Below are 14,538 nucleotides of genomic sequence, written 5' to 3'. Positions count from 1 at the left end.
CATATAAGTTTGATAATAAAGTTCTAGTTTATCATTTTTACAAGGCAGCTTGGTGCACAAGCTATTTCGTATTCACGCAGAGTGACGAGGAAGAATTACATCTTGGGGGTGTAATGTAGACAACTTACCCTAATACAAGTATTAATGACTGTTTTGATCACAAGCTCGAACCTATGATTTATAAGTCACACGAAAATAATTTTACCGTTGCTCTAGAAGCTTGTGTGGATGGTTGTTCCTTATTATATTGTATCGTATTGTTATTTTAAATACAATATTTATTTTGATTGTTACTTAAATTTTATTGTATCATATAATTAAATAAATCGTTATTTAACAACAAAAAGTGCCACTTTATGGGACGACGAATTTGGTGTGGTGGCGTCGTTTCCTTGCTTTTTCCCCAACTCATCTTGCCTCCTTATTATTAAATAATCATATTTTATCATTTACCGTACTTTTTTATATAATAATTCTACTTCATATCCTATTTTTCTTAGTAATGTTGCAAGTTTATTCTTCAATTTGTTGGTGTGTGACATCATGAAACAACGGCAAAAGATACAATCTATCCAAATATTGTATTCATCAAACAATACAATACAATACATTATGAAACGACATGTAACAACAATCCAAACAAGCTGTAAGACTCCCCTTCTGATCATTTCTACAACTTGTGCAAAATTAAATGAGCACCATATTGTGGTTGAAGCAGCAGTGGGTGTGGAGCATGAGCATAAGATGGAGAAAGTTCAAATGCATAGTGTTTCAAAATCATGGCAATTGTCATCTTAGCCTCTAACATAGCAAAGTTTTGGCCAATACAAATTCTTGGACCCCAACTAAATGGAAAGAACACAAGTTGTCCTTTTGTTGCTTTGGCTACACCTTCACTAAATCTTTCTGGATTGAACTCCATTGCATCATCTCCCCATATTTCAGTATCATGATGTAACAAAATTGTTGCTAATAAAAGTTGCACGCCAGCTGGTAAATATAAATTCCCTAACTTTGTTTCTTTGATTACCATTCGATTAATGAAATATCCTGAAGGATACAATCTCATGACCTCGTTTAAGATCATAGTCACCTATCAAACAAACAAGAAGAATTAACTCAAATAGCCGTCTACCTAATCGGGATGTATATAATTCATGTGTACTATGTATATAACTGTGTATAGTCAATATACAATCTATATATACCGACTAGAAAAGGTAAACAATGAATCTAGCTGGCTATTTGTTTAACAATTCCACCACATGTGATTATTGCCATCACGGCGAAATGGTTTTTTGTAGGATATTTAAGTTATGTACTTATATATACTGGCAGTATAAACAAAATAATACTGCTAATCATTGTCGAAGCCAGAAAATTCAATAAGAATGTTCAAAATTATCGGTGGGCTATGCAAGGGTGTTCAAAGTCTATTTTTAATCAAATACTTACTATTTTTAGCTGATTCAACTTGTCATAGTCAAGATCATCATTTCCAAACACTTGCAAAACCTCTTCTCTAGCTTGTTCTTGCCAAATAGGATACTTGCACAATAAAATCATAGTCCAAACAAGTAAAGCTGAAGTAGTCTCTTGCCCAGCAAGATAGAATAGCTTACACTCTTCAATCACCTCATCAATACTCATACCAAATTTCTTGTTATTTCCATGTTGTTGAATTTCTTTTAAATTGGATGCCAATAATGTACCCAATAAATCATCAGGAGCTTCTCCATTTTCAATCATACTCATTCTTTTCTTGATAATTCCCAATATCAATACGCGCACTTCGTTAAAGATTTGCTTCATCCTTCTGTTTGTTTTTGTTGGTATAAACCTATGGTTCAAGAAATTAAGTAGAATTGAAGTTGCAAATAAGAAAAGTTTCATAGTAGACACTGAAGACGTAATTAAGTAACTAAAAGTGTGTCTTTTCAAACCGTTTTAACTTTTAGATGAGATGATCACATAATTCAACATAGTATCAAAGTCGTCAACGATCTGCGTTGTAGTCTCATCCACATTCATTATTAGAAGGAACTTTCAACGACGTGGCCTATGAACACGTAATTAAATACGATAGTAGATATTGAAGACGTAACGAAATAACTAAGGACCCGTTTGGTCAGACAAAAAAAAATCACTTTTTTTAATCAGTATTTGGCCATGAAAATTTTAAATTTCACTTGAAGTTGAATTTCGGAATTTTTCGGAAATTTGAAAAACTCCAAAAAGTTGAACCCTAAGAAATCAGTAATTGTACCTCCATCCCGGGATGTATAATGAGCGTGCTATTTGTAAAAGTAGTTCCATTTGCTCTTTTTGAAGTTCAAAAATCTTTCTTCCTTCTTCATAACTACTGCCAAAAGCAGTTCTTGAAATGGCATCACTTGTTAAAGTTTGTAGATATGGCCACACATCTATCTCTGATCCTCCTGTCGAGACAACTTTCTCCCATTTGCTCAGCATCTCACTAGCAGTCAATAAGAATGCAGGTAGCATATGCTGCACGTTATGCATTAGACATAATAAGATCAGTAGAGGTGAATCTAAGATTTAAATCAGTAATATCAAAATATGTACGATTTTATTACATGCGTACATTATGCGAGTTAAAAAGGAATTTTTTTAGTTGAATCTACCGAAATCACTCTAGATCCTCCTCTTATTAGTAGTGGTGATAGATCAAATGAACTTTACTTTCCAATTTTTGACTACAAATAAGAATCTAACCTTATAACCATCAAAACTTATAGTTTAGTAACATCGATGAGAGGGAATTCGATACTCATCACCCCCTTTCCCCTTTCCTTGCCCTAATCCCATAACATAATGATAAGTGTGCAGTCTGGTGCACTAAGGTTCCGCTATGCGCGGGGTTCGGAGAAGGGCCGGACCACAAAGGTCTATCATACGCAGCCTTACCCTACATTTTTGCAAGAGGTTGTTTCCACAACATAACGGTAAGTAAAATAACCACACAAAAAAAAAAATCCAACCTTAAGCAAGTCAATAATTTAGCAAATGTTACGCTGGTTGTCAGCCTACCACAATCTTCCTCCTATATTCGGATTTGAGACCGACAATTTGAGCAAGCTTATATAGGCGGAATTCTTAAGCAAGTCTACAATAAACTACTAGAAAAAAAGTAGTGCAAATTGACACAAGATAGTTTCATCTTAAAAACCTTCAATTTGTCAAGGTGAAAAGCAGGATTGATAAGCCTTCTATGTTTAGCCCATTTATCTGCTTCATAGCCAGCAAGTCCATTTGCTGCCAACTTAGTAAGTGGAGTGCCAGGTGGCTTTTGAAAAATGTAATTTTTCGTTAGCACCTCTCTTATAAGTTCAGGGTCTACGATAACAATTGCTGGTCTTGGCCCATACCACGCCAAACAATTCTTACCTACAAAAGTACAACAACTTTTGAGTTTAAACTTTTGAAGAATTAACATAAATAGCCGTCTCCCCATCGCTTAAATTTAAAATAGTCGATGCATATATAATACATAAATAAATTAGGTATATTATGTGTATAATCAGTGTATAATTCACCAGCTAAGGAAAGTAAATAATGAATATAGCTGACTATTTGTGTCAAGATCCCTTTAAATTTTATTACGGTGTAAACATATTTACACACAAGTCACTATTAGATTAATAATAAGGCACATTTTTATGATAAACATCGGTAACATAGTAGCTAACTTACTATAACTAATTAAGTCAGTGACAATAACTTAAATCCTTATTATTTTCAAGATCTTAGGTAACTAGTTCTAGAACATTTAGTAAGTTATTAATCTTAACATTCTCAGATTACCCTTAATAATACTCTCTTATAGCATAGGTGGAATTAGAATTTTGAGTGTATAAGTTCTTGATTCTGGAGAAAAAGCGAGGGTTACTAGGTTTTCGATAAATTATTTTGTAGTTTGTACATATGAATTTTTTTAAATAAAATACATGATTTGAACCAAAGCTATTGGATTATGTCGAACTCATACGCAATACTCTAGCTCCATCCCTATCGTACAACATAACATGATATGCTTAAAACCGCAAGATTTAAGGGATACTTTTGGTATGTTAACACACCTCTAATATCAAATCACAAGGTTCAGCAATTTTCTTTATATATTTAAATTTTGTGTTCAGTTAAACTAAGACACAGAAAATAAAACGACGGAGACACTACGTACCATATGTGGTGATGGTTTTGTGGAAGAAGGGCATGACTCTAGGCCAAATATTATGAGAAAAATCAATAGGTTTAGACAAAGCTTCTTTACCCATCTTCATCATTTCATTCACATCTCCAAACAAGAATCTATAAGAGTTTCCTTTGAAACCTTGTTGTCTAAGGCATTTCTCTAATTCTTTTGGTTTGAACCAAACCCAATTCAAGATTTTCCATGCCCATTTTAATATAAAGATAACTACAAATGATGAGATTGCAATTTTTAAACTGTAATATGATATCTCCATTGTAGGATTTTTCCACACTGAGCTCTTTGATCTTGATAGTATTATATATACTTGATGAAAATAAAAGGACAATTTTTTTATGAGCTAAATTTTGACTATAATTAAGAAATTGATGATCACACGCGTCTTTAATGCTTATGAAGCAATACACGTCATTCTGTCTCTCTCTCTAGGTTTTTTGAATTTTTTTTTTCTGTTAAGTAGGCGTTTCGACATAAAAATTATAATTTTTGAAAAACAAAGTAGTATTTTGAGTTAAGTTAAAAAATATTGTAGTTTTGTGAGTAGGAAAAAAATTTGAAAATTTTGAAAAACTCATTTTCAAAAAATTCCAAAAACTTTAAAAATTTCTTGAACAAACACATTTTTGAGAAAAAAAAAATATGGACAATTGGGGCCTTAGTATCCCATTGTTTTTTGAGTTTAAGTTATATACATCGGCGGAAGATTTTTTTATCTTATCAGGTCATCCAAATATCTACAGGTAAGTCTCTTTATAATATGAGATTTGTAATCTAAATAAGATAATTTTTGCATAATAAATAAAATTAATCAGATAATAATTTTATTGTATATAACTTAAATTCTTTTATTTTAAAGATTCAAACACAAATTCAAAGTCTAAGGAAAGGAGGGTCATCCTAGTACTAGTTAAAAATTTAAGGTTATCTGGAATTTCCAATGCTTGGTTGCTAAGTTTTGGAATAAACATACAAGTCAAAGTAATAATAATATAATTAATCTTTTTTCTTTATAGTGAAAGAAGGACTAGAAATATTAAATTTCTATCTTCCCTTTCCTTGTGGAACAAGGAGTAGAATAATCTCTGGAGCAGAGATTGTGATGGGTTGCAGTGAAATATATATTTTTTAAAAAAGGCAATATAGAAAAATTGAGATGTTATCGACTATTATTTTGAGAGCGCCGAATCAGATTTTGCCAACATTAGTTAAGTCCTGTATTTCAATTTTCATATGATATTAAACTTTCATTAGTTCCATGTCTCTATATGAATGAAAAAAAGTACATTCTTAACCCAGTATGTCAAATCCTTTAAGTGGACTAGGGGTAATTGGTACGAAAGAAAATATTTTTCGGAAAATATTTTTTAATAGTTTAAATATTTTGAAAAATATTTCTTTTATTAACTTATTTTCTTTCAATTGGAGGAAAATATTTTCCTTATCAAGATAAGAGAAAACATTTTCTAAAATTACTTCTCAACCTTTCTCAACATCACCAACCCACCTCCACACCCACACACCTAACCCCACGTCATGCCTACCCACCCCATCCTCTCTCTCTCCAGAAAGGCATTTTTTTCTTTCAAATTTCGGAAATTTTCGAAAATTTGAAAAATTGCAAAAAGCTGCTTTTAAAAAATTTTACTCACAAAACTTCAAAACAACCCAAACTGAAATTTATGTTCAACCACAACTCTAAATTTTTTTTCACCATTTTTTCGAATTTTACAATTCTTATGTCCAAACGCCTACTAAGATATTATTTTTATTCCTACTCCAAAATATATGGGAACCATTTTTTGTTATGTTTTCTATCTCATGTCAAACAGCCTCTCTACCTGCGTACAGACTATCCTCCCCAGACCTCATCTGTTGGGAACATACTGGGTTTGTTGTTGTTTCTATCTCATGTCACCAAAGCAGAATTTTTCCCTTTTGGTGTACATGAGGAAAGGGTAGTTTGAAGCCGCAGCCATCAACCTCACCAACGTTTTTTACCAAGAAAAGGTGAAATATACATACACTTAATAATGGATACGAATTTAATTAATAAGCTACTAATACAATCTTCATGAATAAGAGCAGGAACCAGCTTTCTTCACAAATAAAAAATAACAACCCAAAACCATGTAACAAAAAAAATTAGAATAAGTGATCCTTTATTACCAAATATTAAACTAAACTTCGGAAGCTAATTTGGCTATAAGATGCTCCAAATAATCAGGGACGAAACTAATGTATTAGACACGAATTCAGACAAACCAACAGTTTTTGCTTAGACCCTACTGCAAACCCAGAAACTAAGACGAGCTACAACAACAAGAAGAAGATAGTCAATATATTCCCACAAGTGGGGTCTGGAGAAACTAAGACGAGCTATTCGGGGATAAGTTTAGAGCTCCTAAACTTCAAATTTTGGCTTCGTCTCTGTCTACAACTTGTGTAGAATTAGCTGAGCGCCATGTTGAGGTTGAAGAGTTAGCACTGAATAAGGAACATGAGCATAAGAAGGAGAAACATCAAAAGCATAGTGTTGTAGAATCATAGCAAGTGCCATTTTGGCCTCTAACATAGCAAAGTTTTGTCCAATGCAGATTCTTGGTCCCCAACTAAATGGAAAGTATGCAAACTTGCCTTTTGTTGCTTTGTTTACTCCTTCACTAAACCTCTCTGGATTGAACTCTTTAATATCTTCACCCCATATTTCTTGGTCATGATACAACATTATTGTTGGTAATAGGAGTTGCACTCCACTTGGTAATGATAAGTTTCCTAATTTGGTTTCTGTATGTACCTCTCGACCCATCAAAAGAAGTGGTGGATACAATCTCAAGACTTCCTGAATAATCATAGTTACCTGTTCAAGAACCATTTTAAGAAGAGTTCAGCTTCTATATAGTGACAGTATGTATCAGGTTATCTAAAATTAATTACAACCGGAAATAATAAATTGAATTAGTAACTAGAAAATACGATAGATAACATGCTACAACAGGTTAAATTATACTCATTGTATAAAAATTCGTTAATTTACACGGTCAATGGACATAAGTTAAATTCTTCTTGAAAAGATACAGGTAGGACACCGGGTGTCCACCTAATCACTCCAGTTCTATTTAAAGCATTCAAGTTCAATACACTGATTGTGTAAATCAGGTCACTTGTAAGGTTATTACAAGATCGCTATTATGGTTAAGCATTAGGAAAAATGGTGAATGACTTGATATCACATGTTTGAACTTGGCGCAACTGGTAAGTTGCTGTCATGTGACTAGGAGGTCACGGGTTCGAGCCGTGAAAACAGCTTCTTGCAGAAATGCAGGGTAAGGCAGCGTAGAATAGACCCTTATGGTCAGCGGCGAAGCCACATGGTCATAAGGGTGGCCAGTTGACAACTCTTCGTCGAAAAATTACACTGTGTATATAGGTAAAATATTACGTTTTAGAGGTATACAACACATATTGAACACCCTTTGTCGGAATTTTTTTTTCGCTTCTTTCAAATTTGAATACCTTTCGGGAAATTCCTAGCTTCGCCACTGCTTGTGGTCTGGACCTTCCCCGGACCCCGTGCACAGCTGGAGCTTAGTACACCGGGCTACCCCTTTTTTTCACTTGATATCACATGTTAAATTACATAAATTGTCAGTGTATATTAACTTAATTCCTAGTGTTTAAAAGAATACAAAAGAAAAATATACAAAAACCTTCAAACTTAGCGGATAGATACATAGAGAAGATGCACTTACAACTTTGAGTTGATTCAGCATGTCATAGTCAGGTTTGTTGTTGCCAAAGACTTGAAGAACCTCTTCTCTAGCACGAGCTTGCCATTCGGAGTGTTTGCTCAATACAATCATTGACCATGTAAGCAATGCTGAAGTTGTCTCTTGTCCAGCAAAATAAAACAACTTACACTCTTCAATCACCTCATCCATACTCATTCCAAATTTCTTATTTCGATGTTCCTGGATTTCTTTCAAATTGGATTCCAATAATATACCCAATAAGTCATCATTATTAGATGCTTCCCCTGCTTCAATTGCATTCATTCTTTTATTGATAATTCCCAACACAAGTGATCTTACTTCCTGATATATTTGTTTCATCCTTCTATCCTCTTTGTTGGGCAAGAACCTATAATTTAGAAAAGAGTTTAGGTTCTATGCAATAACAGTGTAACTTATAAGGTAACAATGAGGTAAATCTCTACGATACGTACTCATTAATTGATAATCCGATAAAATGTTAACTACCTATTATAATAAGTTAAACAACAGTCATGGTGTAAAAATTGTTTACACTGTTGGTGTATAGTATGACTCCAAACATTTTGATGTATACAACTATATTAGGGGGACGAATATGAAGGTAACTTACTTAATATAACTTGACTCTGTCACTTTTAAGATAATTTTGGCTAGTTCTTGTTGAAGTTCAAACATCTTTCTTCCTTCTTCATAGCTATTGCCAAATGCAGTTCTTGAAATAGCATCACTAGTTAAACTTTGAAGATATGGCCAGACATCTACCTCTGATCCTTCTGCTGAGACAATTTTTTCCCATTTGCTCAACATCTCACAAGTACACAAATGGAATGAAGGTACCATATGCTGCATAATATATTACATTTAAACAACCACAATCAGTATTAGAGTTTGCATACTTGGAAAGGTACAAATCAACAGGATTTACTTATATATATTGTATAAAAAAAGTTTACCTTGTCAGTGTATATTAAGTCTAGCTCAGTCGGTCGAGTGCAAGGCTCTTAACCTTGTGGCCATGGGTCGAGCCCCACGGTGGGCGTTAGCACATTATGAAGGGGAGTCTTGGAACAACAGTAAAGTTGTCTCTTTGTGACCTGTAGGTCACAGGTTCAAGCAATGGAATCAGTCACTGATGCTTGCATCAGGGTAGGCTGCCTACATTACAACCCCCTCCCCCCCCCCCACAACGGTGCGGTGCTTCCCTAGACCTCGCTCGGATGCAAGATGCTTTGTGCACCGGCTTCCCTTTTATCAGTGCATATTAACATGTTATACATAGCAGGTTACTATTCACAATCCTAGAAACTTAAGCAACTATATCGAGTTTAGAGATACCTTCAACTTGTCTAGGTGAAAAGCATGATTGATGATTCTTCTGTGTTTAGCCCATTTATCTGCTTCATAGCTCAAGATTCCTTCTGCTAACAATTTTGTTTGTGCAGTAGGCGGAGGCTTCTGGAATATATTACTCTTTGACAAGATTTCCCTTATAAGTTCTGGGTCCATGATGAGCAATGCAGGAGTTGGCCCCAACCATATAAAAGACTTCTTACCTATAATTAAGATGCTATATATTCATTAATGAAAAAACCTATTAAGATGACATATAATATCTCACACAAACAAAGTCGCGCAATAATGTTTGTTATGTTATAGACCTAAAAACAACGTAATAAACGTGTCTCTAACAATCTAAGAGACAATTTAAGCGTTCAGATTAATCAGTTCACGTAATGTAATAAGCTATCAGAGAAGGCTGAGGTTCTGTGCACAAGTTTCATTGCCACCTATCTATGAAATATTTACATGTATTTGCCAGTGGCAGGGGGCAGGATTTTCAAAAATTAAAAAAAGCATAACATGCGAAGACGCCAAGAGGATTCAATATCTAATACTCCATATATAATGACATATATGCAGTGTAATATTTCGACAAAAGGGGTTCATCCCCTCCACCCCAGCTTCGCCCATGGTATTTGCTCAGTAAGAAGTGTCACGTCAATATGTGCAGGGGCGAGCAACACAGTCCAACGTTTGAATTCCCTACATTGGAAAATTATTTTATTCAAATAGTGTAAAAATAAAATTTCTTAGATATATATAAATTGTTGAATCCTCTTGGCGTAGGAGAAACTTTTTGTGTAGTGACAAAAATCTTAGACGTGATATTCTTGGGTTTTTTCTTCTTCTCTCTAATCCCTTTATTAGAATTCCTGATTCCGCTACTGCATATATATGCGCTTGAGGAATTCACACAGAGTCAACAGGTTACGCTCCTTATATTGACTGTATATGAAATGGAAGGGAAAAATAGCCACCCAAAAAAAAAAGCATAATGAATGAGAAGGTGCATATGTATTAGGGAATTATATTCACCGTACCGTAATCGATGATGGTTTTTTGGATGAAGGGCATGATTCTAGGCACAATATCATGAGAGAATTTGATAGGCTTGGACTTAGCTTCTTCATCCATCATCACAACTTCTTTCATGTCTCCATACAACAGCTTGTAAGAGTTTCCCCTAAAACCCAACTCTCTGAGGCATTTCTCCAAACACTTTGGCTGCAACCACAGCCAATTCATGAATCTCCAACCCCATCTATAAAGAATAATTATTATGACAAAGGAGATTGCTAGCGAAATGTATAGCATCTTTGTTTCTTTCTATGATATATAATGGAGAAACGGGCTTGGAAAATCTTGTATTTATATGCATTTCTTTGGGCAAAAGAAGAGTTGCAAAGCAAGCTTATCATGGAGAAATATTATAAGAGTCAAATGTATCTACAACAACAACAACAAACTACAGACTTTACCCCTACCGCTAGGTAGAGACTGTTCCGGCATCCTTTCCTCCAATAACTTCCCGCGTTGTTCTTGGGAGACTCGAACTCACGACCTCTCGATTGTAAGTGGGGTTGCTTACTCTCGTCAAATGTATCTAGATAGCTTGATAAGAAGAATTTGACAAATCAAAGATAGCTGAAGGAACAGAGGAAAGAAGAAAAGTTTAAGAGTCAATGTCCATATTAGTGATCTTGTTTGCCAAGTAAATCAGACTTTTCGTCACCATATTTGACCATATATTTTGTACCTTGCTAAAAATTAATCCTTGATTTTTGCTAAAATTGTCTATTCATTAAGTAAGAACCCGAGCTAAGAGTCGGACAATTCAATAAAGGTATAGAGAAAGCTCCAAGCAACTATTATTGATCTAACCTTATTCAGACACATCAATCAAAGATCTTCTTACCGAATAACTTTCTAGCAAGGAGAGAATCTCGTTGAAAGCAGAAACTCAAACTGTGACGATTATTTTCACTAGGTTTGATGACACTTCGGATTGAATTTGGCTAGGAGTGCACTCGTATAGACTAAACTCTAGTTACGAGATGCGACAAAATTTTAGTATTGAGTGAAAACTTACTTTTCGTTTGGAACCCAGGAAAATCCGCAGCCGCTACAGCCTCTTCGGGTGAGCACTCTCTGCGCACTGGATAACCCCACTATATAATAGTATGCAAGCAAACCACATAGGCATGCAGTAATAATTTTTTTTTTTATTACGTCAAAAAAAGGGACGCGAGAAAGAGAAATAGGATATAGCAATAAGAAAATTAATTACATTACTCAATATGTTTTAAAATAAAATTATAAGTAAAATTTTTTTCCAACCTTGTTTGCAAATTAATGGACTCGGTTTTATCTCAAATGACACTATTTTTTTATAAATAAAAAACTACTGTAATGCAATTTAATTTAATTAGACAATTGAATTAAATTATATTAAATATAGAAGAAGAAGAAGACAACCTTTTATTTTTCCAAATAATCGTCAGCTTATAGCTCTTTATTTTTATCCAATGTTATCATTTAGTAGAAATTTATCCAAAAAACAAAGAATAAACTAAAAGTAAATCTAAACCCGACCCGGAGCAAACTATAAATGGAGCAGAGGTGCGTGTTCTACCCTTCCCTCACAAACCCGATTAGCAAAAATCTCCCCGCCGCAATGGGTTCATCCGGCAACCGTAGCAAGAAGAAATCGTCTAAGTCCGGCCGACGATATTCAGACGATTCTGAATCCCCTGCCACAGACTCCGATTCAATTTCTCACTCCGACTCCGATTCATCTCCGCCGAGTAGCAGTCGCCGCCGCCGAAGCCAAAGCCGAAGTCACAGCCGCAGATCCAGAACTCATGAATATTCCGACGAAGAGAGCAGCGACGCCGAGCGAAAGAAGAAGAAGAGGAAAATCACTGAAGAAGAAATCGCTTTATATATGGCTAAGAAAGCACAGAAGAAGGCTATGAAAGTAGCGAAGAAGTTGAAACAACAGACAGTTTCTGGTTATTCAAATGATTCAAATCCATTCGGAGATTCAAATCTGAACGAGAAATTCGTGTGGAGGAAGAAAATCGAACGAGACGTCACACGTGGTGTGCCGCTGGATACCTTCTCGATGAAGGCAGAGAAGCAAAGGCAGAAAGAACGAATGGCTGAAATTGAAAAGGTTAAAAAGAGGAGAGAAGAACGAGCAATGGAGAAAGCCCAACGCGAAGAGGAATTACAGTTGTTAGCTAGAGAACGGGCCCGGGCCGAGTTTCAGGACTGGGAGAAGAAGGAAGAAGAGTTTCATTTTGATCAGAGTAAAGTTCGGACTGAAATTCGCCTCCGTCAGGGTCGGGTTAAGCCCATTGATGTTCTTATAAAGCAGTTAGAACCTTCTGGAGATTTTGATGTGGAAATAGATGAACCTTATGTTGTGTTTAAAGGTTTAGGTATAAAAGAAATGGAAGAACTTGAGGAGGATATAAAATTGCATATCGATTTAGATAGGGAAACACCGATGCATATACAGTATTGGGAGGCGCTTTTGGTGGTGTGTAATTGGGAATTAGCTGAAGCTAGGAAAAAGGAAGCTATGGATAAAGCACGAGTGCGCGGAGAGGAATTACCACCTGAATTGCTTGCAGAAGAGAGGGGGTTGCATTCGAGTATCGAAGCAGATGTTAAGTCTTTGTTACAAGGTAAAGGGTATGGTGAGTTAGAGGCGATGCAGTCGCAGATTGAGTCGCAAATGCGATCTGGTACTGCTAAGGTTGTAGAGTACTGGGAAGCTGTTCTTAAGCGGCTTCAGATTTTTAAGGCAAAGGCTTGTTTGAGGGAAATTCACGCGAAAATGCTGCGCAAACATCTTGAGCATCTTGAGAAACCATTGGAGAGTCGCGATGTAGAGGTGGAAGAAGAGACATTGAGGATTAATGAGGAAGATATGGAGCATTATCAAGACGAGGTTAGAGCTATGTCTCCGGAGCCCTTCTTGAATGAGGAGGCTAAGGAGAAGGAGGTGGAGGAAGAGGAAGAAGATGATGATGAAGAGGCGGGTTCTTATTCGCCTGTGTTAATGCACGGTGATGACAACGAAGAAGCAGTTGATCCTGAAGAAGACAGGGCAATACTTGAGAGGAAACGTATGGCTGTTTTGGAAGAGAGACGTGCACAAGATAAGGTTTTGACACCAACTCCCTTAGAAGACAACAACTTTGAGAAGAAAGCATTTAAATCTATGGGAGTGATGGAGGAAGGGGATGCAGTATTTGGCTCAAACGACGAAATTAATCTTGATTCACAAGTGTACTGGTGGCACGACAAGTATAGGCCGAGGAAGCCGAAGTATTTCAACCGTGTTCATACTGGTTATGAATGGAACAAGTATAATCAAACTCATTATGATCACGATAACCCCCCTCCTAAGATTGTGCAGGGATACAAATTCAATATCTTTTATCCTGATCTCGTTGACAAAGCAAAAGCTCCAACTTATGTCATAGAGAAAGATGGAGATAGTGCTGATACTTGCATCATAAAGTTCCATGCTGGCCCTCCTTATGAGGATATAGCTTTTCGAATTGTTAACAGGGAATGGGAGTACTCTCATAAAAAGGGGTTCAAGTGCATATTCGATCGAGGAATTCTGCATCTGTATTTTAACTTCAAGCGTCACAGATACCGTCGTTGATGGGCTTCAAGAAGTAAACACTTTGTTGCAAGGTTCAGCTTTATGAATTTCTTGTTTATGTACTTTTTTAGGTCAGTTTATATGTGATTTGATTCATGGAGAATTTTGTAAACTGGCCATAATGTGTGTAATCCAAAGCTTTGGGCTCTTCTGATAAACTTATGCTAATAGTAAGTGAAGTCACTGTTGCCTGGCAACCTTATAAGGCTAGCCCTTTCAGTCTTCCTCATGTTTCTTTGCATGCACTGTAACTTACATTAAGCTAGTGATTTCTATTTCCTCCAATAGTTTGAGCTGCATCTGGTAAATTAAGAGAGATATGAATGTCTTGTTGGAGATGAACTATCAGAATTTACAATTGCTTAGACCCTTTATTTTGGCATTGAAATGTTTAAAGAATAGGTATTTATAATGTGGTGTTTCATATTGAGTTAACAGTGTTTGCACGAATTGCACTAAGATGCACATAAATCTGACGGAGAGCCTTCATGGAATATCTGCAAAATAGA

General features: G+C 35.6%; 3 protein-coding genes across 9 annotated transcripts; 1 reads left to right on the top strand and 2 right to left on the bottom strand.

Annotated features, from left to right (window-relative positions):
• Positions 1-549: 549 nt before the first annotated feature.
• On the bottom strand, positions 550-4,496 carry LOC104237736 (cytochrome P450 CYP72A219-like). The gene is made up of 5 exons (XM_009791948.2): positions 4,205-4,496; positions 3,191-3,408; positions 2,267-2,508; positions 1,456-1,840; positions 550-1,093 (listed from the first exon to the last, which is right to left on the bottom strand). Exons 1-5 carry the CDS (start codon positions 4,488-4,490, stop codon positions 671-673), a joined length of 1,554 nt encoding a protein of 517 aa, XP_009790250.1. The 5' UTR covers positions 4,491-4,496; the 3' UTR covers positions 550-670.
• A 1,880-nt stretch (positions 4,497-6,376) lies between these two features.
• Positions 6,377-11,495, bottom strand: LOC104237735 (cytochrome P450 CYP72A219-like). 7 transcript variants are annotated; one of them, XM_070155611.1, is made up of 7 exons: positions 11,435-11,449; positions 10,830-10,989; positions 10,386-10,569; positions 9,340-9,557; positions 8,615-8,847; positions 7,984-8,371; positions 6,377-7,091 (listed from the first exon to the last, which is right to left on the bottom strand). In XM_070155611.1, exons 3-7 carry the CDS (start codon positions 10,495-10,497, stop codon positions 6,666-6,668), a joined length of 1,377 nt encoding a protein of 458 aa, XP_070011712.1. In that variant the 5' UTR covers positions 10,498-10,569; positions 10,830-10,989; positions 11,435-11,449; the 3' UTR covers positions 6,377-6,665. The 7 variants fall into 7 exon arrangements, with proteins under 7 accessions (XP_070011712.1, XP_009790242.1, XP_009790243.1 ...); XM_009791940.2 differs by lacking the exon at positions 11,435-11,449 and adding an exon at positions 11,261-11,397; XM_009791941.2 differs by lacking the exon at positions 11,435-11,449 and adding an exon at positions 11,261-11,397 and having other exon boundaries at positions 10,830-10,956.
• A 443-nt stretch (positions 11,496-11,938) lies between these two features.
• Positions 11,939-14,254, top strand: LOC104237733 (splicing factor Cactin). Its single transcript, XM_009791937.2, has one exon. The coding sequence runs from the start codon at positions 11,954-11,956 to the stop codon at positions 14,027-14,029; it is 2,076 nt and encodes a 691-aa protein (XP_009790239.1). The 5' UTR covers positions 11,939-11,953; the 3' UTR covers positions 14,030-14,254.
• The last annotated feature ends 284 nt before the right edge of the window (positions 14,255-14,538 follow it).

Source organism: Nicotiana sylvestris, chromosome 8 (genome assembly GCF_000393655.2).
Source record: "Nicotiana sylvestris chromosome 8, ASM39365v2, whole genome shotgun sequence".
Taxonomy (NCBI): Eukaryota; Viridiplantae; Streptophyta; class Magnoliopsida; order Solanales; family Solanaceae; genus Nicotiana; species Nicotiana sylvestris.
Note: the sequence above shows the minus strand (reverse complement) of the source record. Positions and strands in the feature narration are given on the sequence as shown.